A 20,805-nucleotide genomic window follows, 5' to 3' on the forward strand; every position below is an offset into this window, starting at 1 on the left:
TCCACCCCATTTAGTTCTTTTGAATCAGCACTACCATCATGCCAGTTCTCTTATTAATGGGTTCATTAAATCTGTGACATATACTCATTTTACATTTGCATGAGAGTCATGAGTTTAATTTATGAAAATGATACTTTGACAAGGAGCAATTGTGAGTAGCACAATGTGCACCAGTCAACAAACCATGGGCACACAAAGTAAGGGCTACCTGCATGGACATACACACCAAAAAACTGGTCACTTTCAAACAGTATCTCTGCTATCTTTTCCCTGCTTTTATTTGGGTTCATAAGAGCTCAGACTTCCCAATATCTAGTAGATATGTTAAGTTTCTCTGTTAAAAATATGTAGGCTTATATTTGTTTTAAGTTCATATATTATTTTTAATCAAAATTTTGGACTCTGCCCTTTTCCATAGGATAGTTAGTGCCTAGTGATTTGAGGGTGGGTCTGATAACAGGCTCCTATCCAAAGCTGAGATTTATTCTGGAAAGTTTAAGCCTGCAGCTCCATACTGTAGGTGTCCTTACACCTACAACACTGAGGTGTCCTTACTCACCACCACCTCCCTGCCCTGCTTGTTCCCGCTGTCTGCCTGGAGAGAACCTGGGGAGAACCTCCACCACTGCCCCACTCTTCCTTCTTTTTGGTCTTCCCCCTTACTTGGGGAGATTGCTTGTACACTTCTGCTTTTCCTTCTCCCTTCCCTTTGCCCCTCTTTTACCAAGTCTAATCCTACTCCTTTGATGGGACTATTTCCCTTGCAATCAACTTCACTGCAATTGTTTTGATTAGTGGTTATTGGCACCATTCCCCTATCAAAAAGAACTAATCAAACACCTGACCTGGTGGGTGGGGATCAATTCCACTATGACGAGCAAAGGAGAGCTGAGAGGACACTGATTTCATAAATGGACTCGTGAATGTTTTAGTTATAAAGAGTTTTGTGTCCCTATACCATTTAGTAATTGTAGGCCTGTGAAACTGAATTTTAAATTAACAAAAACTCTGCATTGTTCAATTCAAAGGATAGATTCTACTTACTATTTTGTACCAGAACAAATGTTGAACTGGCACCAAAGATGAATGACACATCCTACCAGCCCTCAACGAGGTCACAGTCCAATGGAGTTGAGAGGCATGTACATATAACATGCAAGATTTCTTTTATAAATATTGCAGAGGTATAAACCAGGTGAAATTAAGGCATAATTAGGGAGAAACACATGATTTAAGAATCTAAAAAGGCTTACCGGGGGCATTACATTTTATTTTATTATTATTTTATTTTAATGAAGTCCTGTTGCATTTTATATTGAGTTCTGTGATCCATTTAATGTATATGAAAAGTGTAAGGTCTTTGTCTAGATTCATTTTTTTTTTTTTTTTTTTTGCATGTAGCTGTCCAGTTGTTCCAGCACCAAAATGACACACGGAGAAACAGACAATCTCAATAGGCCTGTATCTATTAAAGGATTTGAAACTATAATTAATAACCTGCCAAAAAGAAAGCACTAGGGCCAGATTGGTTCACTGGTGAATTTTAACAAATATTTTAGGGAAAATGTATGCTTATTCTCTAAAAATAGAACTAGAATGAATACTTTCTAACTCATTCTATGAAACCAGCATTATCCTAACACCAAAAGCATACAAAGCATTACAAAAAAAAAAGGAAAAATTCAGACAAATGAATATAGTTGCAAAAATCCTGAACAAAATATTAGTCAATCAAATCCAACTATGTATGAACAGAATTATACACCATGGGCAAGTGGGATTTCTTCCAGGTATACAAGGCTGGTTCAACATAAGAAAACCAACTAGTGTAATTCATCACATAAACAGGTTAAAGAAGAAAAACTACATGGTCCTATTAATAGATACAGAAAAAGCATTTGACAAATCCAGCATTCATTCATGACAAAAACGTTCAGTAAACTAGAAATAGAAGGGAACTATTGCAACTTAAGAATGAGAATTTACAAAACACCTACAGCTAATATAATATTTATTAGTGAGAAACTAGATGCTTTCTCACTAAGATTAAGAACAAGGCAAGGGGGCTTCCCTGGTGGCGCAGTGGTTGAGAATCTGCCTGCTAATGCAGGGGACACGGGCTCGAGCCCTGGTCTGGGAAGATCCCACATGCCGCGGAGCAGCCAGGCCCGTGAGCCACAACTACTGAGCCTGCGCGCCTGGAGCCTGTGCTCCGCAACAAGAGAGGCAACGATAGCGAGGGGCCCGCGCACCGCGATGAAGAGTGGCCCCCGCTTGCCGCAACTGGAGAAAGCCCTCGCACAGAAACGAAGACCCGACACAGCCAAACATAAATAAATAAATAAATAAAAAGAACAAGGCAAGGATATCGCCTCTTAACACATTTTTTCAACATTGTCCTAGAATTCACAGCTAATATAATTAGACAAAAAAAGGAAATTAAAAGTATATAAATTGGAAAGGAAGAAATAAAACTGTTTTTGTAGATGACATGATCATCTATGTAGGAAATCTCACAGAATCAACAAAAAACTTTGAGAACTAATAAGCAATTATAGCAAGGTTGCAGGATACATTTTTCACGTATACAAATTAATTGCTTCCCTGTACACCAGCAATTTACAACTGGGTTTTGAAATTAAAAAACACAATATCATTTACATTAACACCCAAAAATGAAATACTTAGGTATAAGTCGAAGAAAATATGTGTAATATCTATATGAGGAAAAACTACAAACCTGTGATGAAAGAAATCCAATAATTTACATAAATGGAGAGATACTACATGTTCATGTATAGGATGATCAAAATTGTTAAGACGTCAGTTCTTCCCAACTTGATCTACAGATTTAATTAATCCCAATCAAAATCCTAAGTGATCTTGTGGATATTGACAAACTGATTCTAAAGTTTGTAAAAACCCAGAATGGCTGACACAGTATTGAAGGGAGAGAACGAAGTTGGAGGATTAACATTACCCAAAATCAAGACTTACTATAAAGTTAACAGTAATCAAGACAGTGTGGTATGGGCAAAAGAATAGACAAATAGATCAATGGAACTGAATAGAAAGCCCAGAAATAGACCAAGACATATACAGTCAACTGATTTTGACAAAGGAACAGAGGCAATATGATGAACAAAGATAGTCTTTTCAACAAACACTGTTGGAATAACTAGACATCCACATGCAAAAAAAAAAAAAAAAAAAAGTGAATTTAGAAACAAACCTTACACCTTTCACGAACATTAAGTGAAAATAGAGCACAGACCTAAATATAAAACACAAAGCTATAAAACTTCTGGAAGATAACATGGAAGAAAATCTTCCAACTCTACAACACTCTGGAAAAGGCAAAATTATGGAGACACTAAAAAGATTAGGGGTTGCCAGGAATTAGGGACAAGAGAGGAATGATGAACAGGTAGATTACAAGAATTTTTAGGGCAGTGAAACTATTATGTATGAGATTGTAATGGTCAATACATGTCATTATACATTTATCCAAACCTATAGAACGTACAACACAAATAGTGAACTCTAATGTAAAACTTAATTAACAACAATATATCAGTATTGGTTCCTCACTTGTGAAAATGTACCACTAATGCAAGATGTTAATAATTGGGGAAAAGGGAATGGGGCGTTGGCAGAATAGAATAAATGGAATCTCTATATCTGCTTAATATTTCTGTAAACCTAACACTGCTCAAAAAAAAGTTTCTAATTAAAGAAATAGTGGCAGAGAGAGTTGTAGATTTGTAGCAAAGTGCTGATTCATGAAGGTTTTAGAGATTTAACAAAAATGCAGTAAGTGATTGCTTAGGGCTAGGAGGCTTGTGGGGATAGTAGGGTGATAGGTATGGGATTTCTTCTTGAGGTGACAAAAATGTTTTAAAATTAACCGTCGTGATCACTGCACATATCTGTGAATATACTAAACACGACTGAATTTTACACTCTAAATGGATGAGTTATAATCATATGTGAATTATATCTTAATAAATTTGGCTAAAAAAATTAAATGGCCTAGATCTGTGTTATTAAATTAAATAAACAGCACTTAATAGTTTTTCTATAGCTGAAGTGTATGCTGTAAGGTTCTAACATATGACTTCTTCCCAGGAAGTCAATAAGGTTTAAAAGTATACAATTTCAGAGTTAATATCAATTTTTTACAGATTTCAATGACAAGAGAATCACAGATGCAAGGGCCAAGAGCCATTAAAATAGTTTCCTTCCAGATCACAGACTAATGAATAAGATTTCCAAATGTCAATATTGATGACATGGAAAAGTATACACTATTAATTTGGAGTGAAGCTGTCAGCATTTATTTTTGAATGAAAACGATTACAAAACCCTCTTCCCCAAACACACACATACAAATGCCGAAGAGTGCATCCTCCTTCGTGAAGCTACCAACTCAGCAGCCTTCAATGAAGGGCATACAAAAGATGGAGCGCACTACAAATTTCCATTGTTGCCACCACCTCAATAACAGAGGAGTGGCTTTATCATCGGAAGTAATCGAAAGAAAGAACAGATGGACGTCTGGTTTACGGGGACTCACACAGTAAGCGTCACCCGAGGTGGAGGGCTTGCCACGAATAGAAATTAGGTGTTAGAAAGAGGGAACATGAGCGCAACAGAGAGGAAGACGGTTTGGAGAAGGGATGCTCAATTATTTTATTCGGTTGTTTTATTTTGTGATATATGTCTGACAAACTGATTGCACAGAATCGCATTCTCTTACTGAGTGAAACTAATTAGTGTAATTATTTTAAATTGAGGCTATCTTATAAAAAAGCTGAAGAACTCGGGGGCTTCCCTGGTGGCACAGTGGTTGAGAATCTGCCTGCCAATGCAGGGAACATGGGTTCGAGCCCTGGTCTGGGAAGATCCCACATGCCGCGGAGCAACTGGGCCCGTGAGCCACAACTACTGAGCCTGCGCGCCTGGAGCCTGTGCTCCGCAACAAGAGAGGCCACGATAATAAGAGGCCCGCGCACCGCGATGAAGAGTGGCCCCCACTTGCCGCAACTGGAGAAAGCCCTTGCCCAGAAACGAAGACCCAACACAGCCAAAAATCAATAAATTAAAAAAAAAAAATGCCACCTCAAAAAATGCCACTTTGGCATAAATATGGTTTTGAGCTGAAAGCCATTGAAAATCAGCAGATGCAGGAAGAAATCTTCCCTCCCCTTTTCTCCCTAAAAGCAGGGCATGAATTTTCCCTGAGACCGGGGCCCCCTCGCCCGAACCAGGAAGAAGAGAGTGACTCTTGTCACCAAAGGTGGAGAATGGGCACTGAGGTGAGTCTACATAAACAAACCTTATGAAAATAGCGCTTATCTCCCATCAGTTTCCCCATTCATTTCCTACTCACTTTCCTCCAAACCCCCTTTCCTTTCTTAAAAATGGAATATAAGCCCCCAAGTCTAACTACTTCTTTGAGTTTCACTTCCTTCCTGTTGGACTCTTTCACATAGAAAATATTCATTAAAATAATTGATGTTTTTTCTTCCATTATTCTGTCGTTTGTCAGTTTACATTGCAGGCCCCTACGAATAAACCTAAGAGGGTAGAGGAAAGAAATTTCCTCTCAGACATTAGCAATGAAGGGGAAAAAATGTTTTAGTGGTGACATGGGAATGAACTTTGGAGTTGGTCAAATCATCACAATGGTCACATCAGTCATCTATGCTGAGCAACCCTCCCTTGGTATTCTTGTCCTGCCTCTATTTCTCATGATATCTGGTAGCACTGCAGTGCCCAGGAATGTAATGAGCTCTCTCCAAGGTGCGGCCTATATGCAGATATTATTTTATAAACTATTTCCAGAATCTTGTTCAAGGTAAAACCATACAATTCATGTTCTAAGTTCGAAGGCAGCTCAGCTCACAGAGAAGACCTTTGAGAAAGCACAACATGCTTACGGGTCTCTGGCATGGTATCAATGTCAGCCTCTAGACTGTGTCAAAAGCAATTCTGCACTCCCTCGTATTGACCAAACGTGGGTAAAATACCTCTTCTGGTGCTTCCTTCTCTCTGATGATGTAGCTACCTGGGAGCCTGTAAGAACTCACTAATAACTATGCTTTCTAAGAGCAGTTTCTGCTCTCACTCAAAATTGTATAGTTTTTCTTTAATCATGTGGATAGCTTCAAGATTAGTTTTTTGGATTTGGTATTTTTTACAATGGGATAACTTGATAATATATCTGAGAATACCCTTCCCAGTAATTCTAGTCTCCTTGACATCAGTAAGATACGGAAGAGAAAAACCTTTGTAAAATGGTGTTAAGGAAAATTATCCAAAAGCCTGAAAAAAACTAAAGGGACTTTTTGCCTGTTCTTTCTTAGTTATGCTAGGGTTTGATTATCAGGCCTGCCTGCGGATTATCTGAATCTCTAGGCAGGTACCTTTGCATCTTTGTTTAACTTGTTATTTACTATTGATAAAGGTATAGTGTAATTCTGAAGGGGTTGATGTTAATTGGTACCTTGATTTCTGTCAGATAGCAATACAAATAATGTCTGTTCAGTAGGGATGCAAATGATTCCTTTCTGATGGAAAATACAATTTCCAAAATTCAGAATGTTAGCTGATTTTCCCTACAGAACATTAGCTATTTTTTATCTAAAATCAGTAATCCTATTTAAGAATTCTTCCAGCTACTATAAAAGCTTCCACCCCATTTAGTTCTTTTGAATCAGCACTACCATCATGCCAGTTCTCTTATTAATGGGTTCATTAAATCTGTGACATATACTCATTTTACATTTGCATGAGAGTCATGAGTTTAATTTATGAAAATGATACTTTGACAAGGAGCAATTGTGAGTAGCACAATGTGCACCAGTCAACAAACCATGGGCACACAAAGTAAGGGCTACCTGCATGGACATACACACCAAAAAACTGGTCACTTTCAAACAGTATCTCTGCTATCTTTTCCCTGCTTTTATTTGGGTTCATAAGAGCTCAGACTTCCCAATATCTAGTAGATATGTTAAGTTTCTCTGTTAAAAATATGTAGGCTTATATTTGTTTTAAGTTCATATATTATTTTTAATCAAAATTTTGGACTCTGCCCTTTTCCATAGGATAGTTAGTGCCTAGTGATTTGAGGGTGGGTCTGATAACAGGCTCCTATCCAAAGCTGAGATTTATTCTGGAAAGTTTAAGCCTGCAGCTCCATACTGTAGGTGTCCTTACACCTACAACACTGAGGTGTCCTTACTCACCACCACCTCCCTGCCCTGCTTGTTCCCGCTGTCTGCCTGGAGAGAACCTGGGGAGAACCTCCACCACTGCCCCACTCTTCCTTCTTTTTGGTCTTCCCCCTTACTTGGGGAGATTGCTTGTACACTTCTGCTTTTCCTTCTCCCTTCCCTTTGCCCCTCTTTTACCAAGTCTAATCCTACTCCTTTGATGGGACTATTTCCCTTGCAATCAACTTCACTGCAATTGTTTTGATTAGTGGTTATTGGCACCATTCCCCTATCAAAAAGAACTAATCAAACACCTGACCTGGTGGGTGGGGATCAATTCCACTATGACGAGCAAAGGAGAGCTGAGAGGACACTGATTTCATAAATGGACTCGTGAATGTTTTAGTTATAAAGAGTTTTGTGTCCCTATACCATTTAGTAATTGTAGGCCTGTGAAACTGAATTTTAAATTAACAAAAACTCTGCATTGTTCAATTCAAAGGATAGATTCTACTTACTATTTTGTACCAGAACAAATGTTGAACTGGCACCAAAGATGAATGACACATCCTACCAGCCCTCAACGAGGTCACAGTCCAATGGAGTTGAGAGGCATGTACATATAACATGCAAGATTTCTTTTATAAATATTGCAGAGGTATAAACCAGGTGAAATTAAGGCATAATTAGGGAGAAACACATGATTTAAGAATCTAAAAAGGCTTACCGGGGGCATTACATTTTATTTTATTATTATTTTATTTTAATGAAGTCCTGTTGCATTTTATATTGAGTTCTGTGATCCATTTAATGTATATGAAAAGTGTAAGGTCTTTGTCTAGATTCATTTTTTTTTTTTTTTTTTTTTGCATGTAGCTGTCCAGTTGTTCCAGCACCAAAATGACACACGGAGAAACAGACAATCTCAATAGGCCTGTATCTATTAAAGGATTTGAAACTATAATTAATAACCTGCCAAAAAGAAAGCACTAGGGCCAGATTGTTTCACTGGTGAATTTTAACAAATATTTTAGGGAAAATGTATGCTTATTCTCTAAAAATAAAACTAGAATGAATACTTTCTAACTCATTCTATGAAACCAGCATTATCCTAACACCAAAAGCATACAAAGCATTACAAAAAAAAAAGGAAAAATTCAGACAAATGAATATAGTTGCAAAAATCCTGAACAAAATATTAGTCAATCAAATCCAACTATGTATGAACCGAATTATACACCATGGGCAAGTGGGATTTCTTCCAGGTATACAAGGCTGGTTCAACATAAGAAAACCAACTAGTGTAATTCATCACATAAACAGGTTAAAGAAGAAAAACTACATGGTCCTATTAATAGATACAGAAAAAGCATTTGACAAATCCAGCATTCATTCATGACAAAAACGTTCAGTAAACTAGAAATAGAAGGGAACTATTGCAACTTAAGAATGAGAATTTACAAAACACCTACAGCTAATATAATATTTATTAGTGAGAAACTAGATGCTTTCTCACTAAGATTAAGAACAAGGCAAGGGGGCTTCCCTGGTGGCGCAGTGGTTGAGAATCTGCCTGCTAATGCAGGGGACACGGGCTCGAGCCCTGGTCTGGGAAGATCCCACATGCCGCGGAGCAGCCAGGCCCGTGAGCCACAACTACTGAGCCTGCGCGCCTGGAGCCTGTGCTCCGCAACAAGAGAGGCAACGATAGCGAGGGGCCCGCGCACCGCGATGAAGAGTGGCCCCCGCTTGCCGCAACTGGAGAAAGCCCTCGCACAGAAACGAAGACCCGACACAGCCAAACATAAATAAATAAATAAATAAAAAGAACAAGGCAAGGATATCGCCTCTTAACACATTTTTTCAACATTGTCCTAGAATTCACAGCTAATATAATTAGACAAAAAAAGGAAATTAAAAGTATATAAATTGGAAAGGAAGAAATAAAACTGTTTTTGTAGATGACATGATCATCTATGTAGGAAATCTCACAGAATCAACAAAAAACTTTGAGAACTAATAAGCAATTATAGCAAGGTTGCAGGATACATTTTTCACGTATACAAATTAATTGCTTCCCTGTACACCAGCAATTTACAACTGGGTTTTGAAATTAAAAAACACAATATCATTTACATTAACACCCAAAAATGAAATACTTAGGTATAAGTCGAAGAAAATATGTGTAATATCTATATGAGGAAAAACTACAAACCTGTGATGAAAGAAATCCAATAATTTACATAAATGGAGAGATACTACATGTTCATGTATAGGATGATCAAAATTGTTAAGACGTCAGTTCTTCCCAACTTGATCTACAGATTTAATTAATCCCAATCAAAATCCCAAGTGATCTTGTGGATATTGACAAACTGATTCTAAAGTTTGTAAAAACCCAGAATGGCTGACACAGTATTGACGGGAGAGAACGAAGTTGGAGGATTAACATTACCCAAAATCAAGACTTACTATAAAGTTAACAGTAATCAAGACAGTGTGGTATGGGCAAAAGAATAGACAAATAGATCAATGGAACTGAATAGAAAGCCCAGAAATAGACCAAGACATATACAGTCAACTGATTTTGACAAAGGAACAGAGGCAATATGATGAACAAAGATAGTCTTTTCAACAAACAATGTTGGAATAACTAGACATCCACATGCAAAAAAAAAAAAAAAAGTGAATTTAGAAACAAACCTTACACCTTTCACGAACATTAAGTGAAAATAGAGCACAGACCTAAGTATAAAACACAAAGCTATAAAACTTCTGGAAGATAACATGGAAGAAAATCTTCCAACTCTACAACACTCTGGAAAAGGCAAAATTATGGAGACACTAAAAAGATTAGGGGTTGCCAGGAATTAGGGACAAGAGAGGAATGATGAACAGGTAGATTACAAGAATTTTTAGGGCAGTGAGACTATTATGTATGAGATTGTAATGGTCAATACATGTCATTATACATTTATCCAAACCTATAGAACGTACAACACAAATAGTGAACTCTAATGTAAAACTTAATTAACAACAATATATCAGTATTGGTTCCTCACTTGTGAAAATGTACCACTAATGCAAGATGTTAATAATTGGGGAAAAGGGAATTGGGCGTTGGCAGGAGAATAGAATAAATGGAATCTCTATATCTGCTTAATATTTCTGTAAACCTAACACTGCTCAAAAAAAAGTTTCTAATTAAAGAAATAGTGGCAGAGAGAGTTGTAGCTTTGTAACAAAGTGCTGATTCATGAAGGTTTTAGAGATTTAACAAAAATGCAGTAAGTGATTGCTTAGGGCTAGGAGGCTTGTGGGGATAGTAGGGTGATAGGTATGGGATTTCTTCTTGAGGTGACAAAAATGTTTTAAAATTAACCGTCGTGATCACTGCACATATCTGTGAATATACTAAACACGACTGAATTTTACACTCTAAATGGATGAGTTATAATCATATGTGAATTATATCTTAATAAATTTGGCTAAAAAAATTAAATGGCCTAGATCTGTGTTATTAAATTAAATAAACAGCACTTAATAGTTTTTCTATAGCTGAAGTGTATGCTGTAAGGTTCTAACATATGACTTCTTCCCAGGAAGTCAATAAGGTTTAAAAGTATACAATTTCAGAGTTAATATCAATTTTTTACAGATTTCAATGACAAGAGAATCACAGATGCAAGGGCCAAGAGCCATTAAAATAGTTTCCTTCCAGATCACGGACTAATGAATAAGATTTCCAAATGTCAATATTGATAGCATGGAAAAGTATACACTATTAATTTGGAGTGAAGCTGTCAGCATTTATTTTTGAATGAAAACGATTACAAAACCCTCTTCCCCAAACACACACATACAAATGCCGAAGAGTGCATCCTCCTTCGTGAAGCTACCAACTCAGCAGCATTCAATGAAGGGCATACAAAAGATGGAGCGCACTACAAATTTCCATTGTTGCCACCACCTCAATAACAGAGGAGTGGCTTTATCATCGGAAGTAATCGAAAGAAAGAAAGAACAGATGGACGTCTGGTTTATGGGGACTCACACAGTAAGCGTCACCCGAGGTGGAGGGCTTGCCACGAATAGAAATTAGGTGTTAGAAAGAGGGAACATGAGCGCAACAGAGAGGAAGACGGTTTGGAGAAGGGATGCTCAATTATTTTATTCGGTTGTTTTATTTTGTGATATATGTCTGACAAACTGCACAGAATCGCATTCTCTTACTGAGTGAAACTAATTAGTGTAATTATTTTAAATTGAGGCTATCTTATAAAAAAGCTTAAGAACTCGGGGGCTTCCCTGGTGGCACAGTGGTTGACACTCTGCCTGCTAATGCAGGGGACACGGGTTCGAGCCCTGGTCTGGGAAGATCCCACATGCCGCGGAGCAACTAGACCTGTGAGCCACAATTACTGAGCCTGCGCGTCTGGAGCCTGTGCTCCGCAACAAGAGAGGCCACGATAATGAGAGGCCCGCGCACCGCGATGAAGAGGGGCCCCCGCTCGCAGCAACTAGAGTAAGCCCTCGCACAGAAATGAAGAACCAACACAGCCAAAAATAAATAAATTAATTAATTAATTAAAAAAAAAAAAAAAAAAGAAAATCCCAAACATGATAAATATCAATACAAAGAAAACCAAGCCTGGGCACATCATACTCAGATTACTGATGAGTAAAGATAAGGAGAAAATCTTTAAAATATCCAGAAAATAAAAGACACAACACATACAGAGGAACAAAAAAAAAAATGCTGAAGAACTAAAACCAAAAAAAATGATTTCTTTTGATTCTTTTAAAATATCCTATGAAAAGCTAGCTTTTAATAGGGACTTTAGATTGCTGTTATTTGGGGTATTTTGTACACTCTCTTCTATAGTTTCTAAATCACCTCTGTTTCATCAAGTGAAAAATCACATTTCATTGTACTTGTGCTCCATTTGTTCTCCATATAACATCTTCCCACCCTTGTTCTAGTATTATCTAAGATCTTGGGAGATTTCAATCAAAAACATGTGGATGATTTTGGACTCTAAGCTTGGAGCATCCACCAATTATGTTTGAATTCACGAGACTGAAATAGCTATTGGCAATAGTGTAACCAAGAGAGGAGATCCCTTCTTACACCTCACACATGTACATTTCACATGAGTGCCTTTACTGTAGCTTTATGACAAAGATGTTTAACCACCTGGCAATTAAAAAAAAAAACACTTTGGTGCTCTAAATTCTTGTCATATTCTTCAAACTTATTGTCCTAAAAATATTTGTATAAACAACTGAATTTCAAAGGCATATTTTTAAAAGCTTTCTTATTATATATGCATATAGATCAACTTCTTAAACACTGTAAGCTGTAAGATGGAAGAATTTCTGCATCTAAGTGCATGCTTCTTTTCTTAGACATATTTGCACAATCATTGCAGGCTAAAATTGATGGTGCTCCTGAATGCAAGTTCCCTATAAGGTAAAATTCAGTTTCCTGTACTTCATTCCTATAATCTATAAATATTGAAATGAGGTAACTAGAAGGTAAGTTCATTTAAAAATTTAACTAAATTATTTTTGTAGCACATTGAATATTGTTTATTAGCATATATATTTTAAGGCACTGACTTACATAGGAATGATTCCCAGGGTGAAAACATGTATGTGATGTTTTAGAGAATAAAACAAAATTATTTTTATAACATATGTATATATATATAAATGCATATATTAGCCAATATCCATTTGTAAACCTTTATTCTATTCAAACTTAATACTCCACTTCCAAAAAGATATGTCCATGTAAAGTTGATAAAGTTCACCTCTTAAAATATGTCTATGTTTAAAAGAAATAAAGGTGCACTATACACCAAATTCTGTTATTTAAATTTGTATTTCATATATAAATTGGACTACACTGCATTATGTAATACTCCATAGGTACTGAATAAGTAATAAAAACTAAAAATAGTATTTATCTAGATGATATGATTGACCAGAAGGTATGTCCTGGATTATTATAAATATTTCAAGAGGAGGAGGATTATCCATAAAACCTTTTACATCTGAAGTCCTGGGTCTTATTAATGTTTTGACAACCTTTAAGTACAGAAACGCCTACAGAATCAACTGGTGAGTAAGTTCTTTCAAATGGTGAGAACAGACTATATATATATATGCTACAAAAACCTGCCTTCTAAGTATGGAACCGTAAATCTCTCCACACTGGAATCCCAGAATGGCCAAGAACAGATAGAAAACTAAGAACCACCTCCCAGGGTCTTGGGGCATGCACAGATAAACTTGAGAATGAGAAGGAATGTCCTGCCCGGGCAACATTCTAACCCCTCTTCTTGGCTGCTTCATCTGGAACCCTGATCAGAGAAAGGGAAATAATGAGGGGGAATAACGCTAGTGGGTCTGGTGACTGATGGTCAGCCATAGCAGCAGGTCCCCACTTGGCAAACGGGGGTGTCAATGGAATGCCCTGCCATCAGCAATGCACTTAGTGAATGACGAGTCTGTGATAACAGAAAGTGCATGTACTATAACTGAATACAACAGGTTACAAAACTTTTGTAATACAGGTACACACATTCATACACACATGCACAATACAACCTCAATTATGTAAAATAAAGCATATGAAAACCATAAAGACAATACACCAAAACGTGGGTTGTCACTGACTGGGAGATTATGGGTAATACTTTTCCTCTTTCTACTTTCCTATTATTTTTTTCCAATTGTCTATAATCGTGTATTGCTTGGATATCTAAAAAACGTATTTTAAATGTCAACATAAATTCAATGAAATTTAGCAAATTTCACGTTTTAGCAAGAGAGAAAAATGAATACTCTTCAAAACAGATAACGATCCTTCCTACAAACGACTTTGACCATTGGCCTGATGATAAAGGTTGATAATTAGTAAATAGGAGGACGCTTTGCAAATGTTGGCGTCAGCAGCCTGCCCCAGACCCCTCTCTCTGGGTCAGATGGTTCTCTTTTCTGTGAAACATTCTGGTCTATCCTAGAGGACTGGGGAACGTGGAGGGAGAGAGGTGTAAGGAGAGGAAAACGGTTAGAAATCGGCTGGGTAACGGATATAGCCTCAAAACTGCTCTGAAAGTGTTTGCAGCCTGTACCTGCACTAAACAGCCCGATCTGTTTCACACACACCAGGGCGTGGCCCACGAGGAAAAAACCCGCGCATCCGTGACATTTTAGACCTTAAGGGTATCGATACTTCCACTTTGCAAGGAGCCGTTGCTCCCACCACATCCCCAAACGCAAGCCTCAAGGAGGGTGTAGGTTTGGCTCCGGCCAAAGTGCTGCGGGCAGTTTTAACTTTACGTTCCTGTAAGGCTGCCCTGTTCATCTCCTGATCTTGGTTTCGGGAGCTCTGAAGATCCGTTTAAGGTTCTTTTCATAGACTGAGCCTCTAGGCCTTTGTGTCTAGAGAAACCCAAGCCTCCCTCACCTGGGGACCTGTGATCTGACCCTCCTACACCATCAGTAAAGATGCAGGTGCTCAAACTGCAAGAATCAGGGTCTGTGTTTAATGTCCCCGGGGCAAGCACGTCGGAGAAGGGGTGGGGACAGGCCAAGTGCGAGTGCTGGCAGACCATTCCTGCAACAGTTCTCTTGGAAACCCCTGTCCGCGTCGTACTTTTTCGGCTGGTGGGTGGAGGCAAAGACTGTGGACGCGTGGGCTCATCACCATCACCCTCCGCGCACTGGCAACTTTTGAGTGACGGCAGTAACTTCCGGGTGAATGGATTTTTCACTCGATTTGGGTTGGGGATGGATGATGGGGACAAACGTCTGGGAGTGTCGACTTAAAAGAGTCTATCGACTTTATGGAGGACTTGTGGACTTCCACACAACACCCAGTGAAAAAGAGGGGTTCGGGAGGAGGGGTGCAGAGAAACGAGGGTGCGGGAATAGGCTGCCGTAATCCGGACAAATACCCAAAGTGAGTAGGGGGCGCCCGGCTTGGTCAAAGCCGGGCTGATGCCACCGAGGAGGGCCACCTAGAAGAAGGAAGCTCAGCGTGGGCGCCTTGACCCCGCTCGGGTCTCCGCGGCTCGCTCCCGCCCCCTCAGGCCCCCGCGCCTCGCTCCCGCCCCCTCAGGCCCCCGCGCCTCGCTCCCGCCCCCTCCGGCCCCCGCGCCTCGCTCCCTCCCCCTCCGGCCCCCGCGCCTCGCTCCCGCCCCCTCCGGCCCCCGCGCCTCGCTCCCGCCCCCTCCGGCCCCCGAGGCTCGCTCCCGCCCCCTCAGACCCCCGCGCCTCGCTCCCGCCCCCTCCGGCCCCCGCGCCTCGCTCCCGCCCCCTCAGACCCCCAAGGCTCGTTCCCGCCCCCTCAGGCCCGCGCGCCTCGCTCCCGCCCCCTCAGGCCCCCGCGCCTCGTTCCCGCCCCCTCAGGCCCCCGCGCCTCGCTCCCGCCCCCTCAGACCCCCGAGGCTCGCTCCGGCCCCCTCAGGCCCCCGAGGCTCGCTCCCGCCCCCTCAGGCCCCCACGCCTCGCTCCCGCCCCCTCAGGCCCGCGCGCCTCGCTCCCGCCCCCTCAGGCCCCCGCGCGACGCCGGCGCGAGCCGGCCCGACCAGATCCCGGGGGGCAGCCTCAGAGGCGGCTGAGGGCTCGGCGGGCGTCCCGGGGTGCAGGGCGCGGCGAGGCGGGTACCTTGGTGCGCTGGTAGAAGTCGTCCACGGACCGCGAGCCCATGAAGGGGAACTGCGTGTGCGTGTCGATGCCGCCAGGCAAGACCAGCTTGCCGGCGGCGTCTAGGACCCGCAGCCCGGCCGGCGCGTCCCCGGGCGGCAGCAGGTCGCGCCCCAGCTCCCGCACCACGCCGTCCTCCACCAGCACGTCGGCTACCTGCGAGGAGTCGTCGTTGACCACGCGCCCACCGCGTATCAGGAGCCGCGACGGCGCCGCCATGGCGAGGGGCGCACACGCTGCGGAGCCGCCCTCCTTCCGGCGGCACGGGGCGGGCGCGCTGGCCCGGCTCCGGGTTTATCAAGGACCCGCTGCGAGGGGGTGGGGGAGGAGCGGCTCCACCCCCGGGGGGCTGGACCTGCGCGAAAGGCTGGGGCGGGCGCAGAGGTCAGCGGGGTTCTGACCTGAAAGTTCCGCTGACCTGAATCCAGGTGGATGTCCAGACCCTGGATGTACACCGAGATTTTTTCCCTTCCAGTCATTGGAAGGGAAAAATCTTGGAGGCACTTTTAAAGACGAGGGACGTTTGTTTTCCTTTCTAAGAAAAGGCACTTTGGGGAAAGAAATCCACCTCATTTCTTCCCTTTATGAAGAGTGTGTCTGTACCAAAACGCAGAGAGACAGGCAGAGAGAGAGAGGAAGGGAGGGAGACAGACAGACACCACCAGCAGCAATGAAAATACCCACGCCCCGAAGAACCACTTGATCTGGATTTCCTTTTAAATATTCTTAACTATGTGAGGAACAAAGATAAATGACATTCTCGTCGTCAAGGAGCTAAGAGCCAACAGTGACACACATACATATTTCAATGGATAACAATAAAGAAACCAGAAAATTCTACCTTCGAGAGAGGCTAAAGATACGCGTTGAGAGGAAAGGGGGAGTTTATTTCTGCCTTGAAGGAAATTAGCTATGGAAGATTCACAAAGAGGTATCTGAAGCAGGACGCAGAGGACGTGGACATGGAGAGAGGAGGGGTGGGAAGAGGGACGATGCTCTGGGTGAGGGAACAGCTGGATAAAGGCGCCAAGAAGGTGATGGCAAGTTGAGTGTGACCTCCACGTGGTCAAGCTGAGGGGATAGGGTTGGACAGCTGTGGACCACCCCCTTCCTCCTCGTCTACTGCTGCCCCCCAGGTGGGTGCTGCCTGGCCAAGCCTCAGCCCAGTCCTCTCCAGACCATGGGGCAGAGCCCTGCCGGATGGACGGAGGCCTACACCTGAGGCCCCCTACTTGTGGCCCAGCGTGGCAGCCCTGCGGTTCCTTTCCTGCCATGCTGACCTTGTCAAGGTCCTGTGTGGGGAGCCAGTGGCAAGCAGGCCCACTCGGCATGGGGACCCCACATCACTCAGGTGTGGGGCTAGCGATGCCATGAGGCTGAGAGAAGGCGCCTTCTCGATGGGTTCTGAGACCCCCTTGTCTTCCAGACCCCAAGGTGCTGCCAGGGGCCCGGCGTGTCCTGGGCTTCTCCCCTGTCATCGTCGACAGGCACGTCAGCCGCTTCCTGCTGACCTTCCTCACAGATGACCTGGGCGGGGGGGGGCTCTGACCAATCCCAGCCCTGCCCGCCTGGCTGCTTGCTGCCCTGGGGCTGGCTGGCTTTTCTAAGTGTTTACGTTTCACTGTTTATAACTTATGTAACAAGCACTTTACCTTCACTGTACAGAGGTGCTCAACAATATTAAACGTTTGAGTCTTATCCCTTCTCTCAGGAGTGTTTTCTAGATGATACCAACACAAGACATGACAGCATGTCTAGCTGGGGCTGACCCTGTGGGCTCTTGGCTTCCCGAGTCCAACCCAAGACCCAGGTCCTGCTCAGGCCGCCTTCTCAGACCCCTGTGGGCCTGGGCCTCACCCCTCCATGTGGGCTACCTGCCCCAGATGACCCCTGCTGTGTCCCCCAGTGCCCACGTCCAGATATCCCCCGCCACGTGTTCCCTTCCCTCCCTCCCTGGCCGCCTTCCACTGCTTCTCTCCAGAACTCCCTACCTTGAACCCCTCCTGCCATCCCCTGCCTGGGTGTTGTTGGTCCCCACACCTGCCCCTGCCCATCTTCCCTCCTTCCCTAGCCCTCAGCCCCAGGTGGCGAGGAGGGACAGGGCCCACTGGGCTGCTCTGTTACCCGAGCCCTGGGCCATGGAGGGGCGCCAGCCAAATGCCTCACGATACCTAGTACCAGCATGTGTTCATTTGATTCCTCTTAGCAGCCCCAGGAGGTGGGCTGCTGCCCCTGCTTTCCTGATGAAGAATCTTAAGACTGAAAGGAGAGATCACTCAGCCAGGAAAGGGGGGCCCAGTGCATGAGAGGCTCCACCACCATCGTCATTCCCTTCCTGTGACATGTCCCAAGGAGATACCCCCTCCCCCATCATCCCCCTTGTCTCTGTCCAGTCACCAGAGCCAACACCCAGCTCCTGGGCCCTCGAGGCCCCGCAGACTACTATCCTGGAAATGGAGCCCCTCCCCCCTGGGAGACGATGACCTGCGCTTGGCGGGTCTGCGGAGGGTTCAGTTGACACAGATGTGGTCAGAGCCTAGAAATAAGTACAAAGTCTTGTCCCTGATCCCAGGTGGAGAGGAGGTTGAGACAGAAAAAAAAGAGTCCACAAAAACTTCTAGAACTTTTAGAGATGAAAAATGTAATTGTGCCATCTGAAGTCTTGGGCTCTGGCTCCTCACACCTTCCCCCAACAGCCTGGGGTTTGGCCATACCCAGCACCTTGTCCTCCTCAGAGCTGAGCCCCTGTATTTGTCTTGGGGACATGGGCCTGTCCCCTTGACCAGGGTGTTTGTACCTATCTGTCTCACCTGCCGGCCTCAGGCGTAGGATCTTGTCATGGAAATGTCCCTCGTGGACACAAGAGGGTGAGTGTACATGTCCAAGAGGGTGCTCTGCCTTTGGCTCTGGGGGCCCTGTGAGCCAAGTCCCCAGTGCCTACTACCCTCCTGCAGGCTGTGGTTGTCTGGCACCTGTCTTTTATGTGGACCCCTGTCACCACCCTCATTACTGATGAGGAAGCTGAAGCTCAGAGCCCAGGACCACACAGCTGCCAAGAGTGCCCTCCCCACGCGCGTGCACGTGCACACACAGGCATACACACATACACGAAAAGTGTGCACATGTACACGTGCACAATGCTCAGAGACACACGTGCACCGCACTAGCCATGGGCTGCCGGGGCCTGGGCCTGGCCCCTGATGGGTTCCTCTCCCCATTGCCCCCATCCCGTCAGCTCCTCCCTCTCCAGCCTCTTTGGGGAAACAAAAGTATGTTTGTCAACCCAAGAATCATCATGAGCTTGCATTTTCCATAGGGGGTTTCTGGAGGAACCCACAGCCTGACTCCAGGAATGACGCTACCATTGGGCCCCCAGGAAGGGTTCCACTCCCAGGTTTTAGCCTCTCAGAGCATGTGGGAAGGAGACAAGATGGGAGGCAGAGGAATCAGCTTCAGGACATGGTCTCTGGCTGATTCATTCAGCCAGCTTGTGGGCTAGTTCACTCATTTGCATGCCCAGCCATTAAAGTGAGGGCCAGGGCAAGGGAGAGCCAGGCATAAGAGCTCTCCTTTCTACCCTGACGCCCGGGACAGTGCAGCTTCCCACTCGCTCCTCCACCTCTGCACTGCAGGCTGTGGGTGTGTGTCTCCAAATTCTGAGCCTTAGCTTACCCATCTGTAAAAAGGGACACAACCTTGGGACCCCTCCTTGAGCATGGTTATCCTGAGCTGGATAGCACTGCTCCAAGTACTGTTCTCTGGAAATTGCTTCATGAATTTACCACTTTGCTGGAAGGCACAACTAATGCATGTTCTCTCTGGGACAGACTCCCATTGGGTGAAAGGAGTGCAGTTGCCAGTGGTCAGCGGGGAGGACACAGGTGCCGCCCTGAGCTGAATGGGCTGAACGGATCCCCCAATGGCTGTGAAGGTTCCTCTTGATCTTGTTCAGAGTCCAGGGTTAGGGATGCTGTGAACGTGCCCACTCCCTTCCAGCCTCAGGGCTGTGAACGTGCACCGCCGCACTCCAGATCTCTTGCAGACAGATCCCCATGTAAACTGGCTCTTATTGCAGCAGAGACTGACTGGAGGCCACCTTCCCGGTTGGCCAGCCAGACCAGGGGACTAGTCCCTGCACCTGCTCTGGACTCTGAGCTCAGAAGGTGGCAGGGGTTCTCGAGGTCAGCAGACTCCTGAGGCCCAGCCCAGCATGTCCTGTCCAGTCTGCAGCCCCTCCACCCATTGTGAGCGAGCGAGATTGTGATTCCGAGGGTAATTGCTTCCTGGGCAGATGCCTGGGGTATTTTTGATGCTTGTCCTGCTCTCTGACAGACACGCTTGGGTAAAAGTGACACATGCCCGGTGAAAGTGACAGACACAACTAGGTAAAGGGCACTACTGGGTGAAGGTGACAGACGCCTGACTGTAGGTGATAGAGACATCTGGGCAAAAGTAAATGAGACCACTGTGGCCCCGCAGGCCTGTGGCAGGGAAGGCCTGGGTACTGTCCACCCCCTGAGACCTGTGAGGCCCTGTGGCAGGGTTCCATCCCCTGAGCGAGGGGCAGTGAGTGCCTGTCCCAGGTCTCAGGACCCGTCTGGTGAGCTGTGATAGTCCAGGACACCTATTCCCTTGGCTCGAGCTGGGCTACTTCTTGAGACTGCTGACTTTCTCCTTCCATCCATGACCTACCAAGGCCTTGCCCTGGAGGTCCAAAGCAGCCCCCGAGCTCAGGCTGTTCTTGGACCCTTCCGTGGATCCCTGCCTCAACGGCCCCTTCCCCGACTGTGCCTGGACTCCATGCCTGCAGCTGAAGTCTGCAACAACAGCCCAGACCAGCAGCCAGGCCCCTCTCCCATCTGCCTGC

General features: G+C 44.2%; 1 protein-coding gene across 7 annotated transcripts in view; it reads right to left on the minus strand.

The window, feature by feature from the left end:
- The window catches only part of LOC130706595 (contactin-associated protein-like 3), a 164,663-nt gene that overhangs the window by 139,588 nt on the left and 4,270 nt on the right, over positions 1–20,805 (minus strand). For 6 of the 7 annotated variants that reach the window (XM_057539240.1, XM_057539241.1, XM_057539243.1 and 3 more), the window contains exon 2: positions 15,900–16,094. The exons of the other annotated variant lie outside the window; for it this stretch is intronic. In XM_057539240.1, the coding sequence (XP_057395223.1) occupies positions 15,900–16,094 (195 nt within the window). The remainder of the gene's footprint in view (positions 1–15,899; positions 16,095–20,805) is intronic. 7 annotated transcript variants of the gene reach the window in all.

Source organism: Balaenoptera acutorostrata (genome assembly GCF_949987535.1).
Source record: "Balaenoptera acutorostrata chromosome 6 unlocalized genomic scaffold, mBalAcu1.1 SUPER_6_unloc_2, whole genome shotgun sequence".
Taxonomy (NCBI): Eukaryota; Metazoa; Chordata; class Mammalia; order Artiodactyla; family Balaenopteridae; genus Balaenoptera; species Balaenoptera acutorostrata.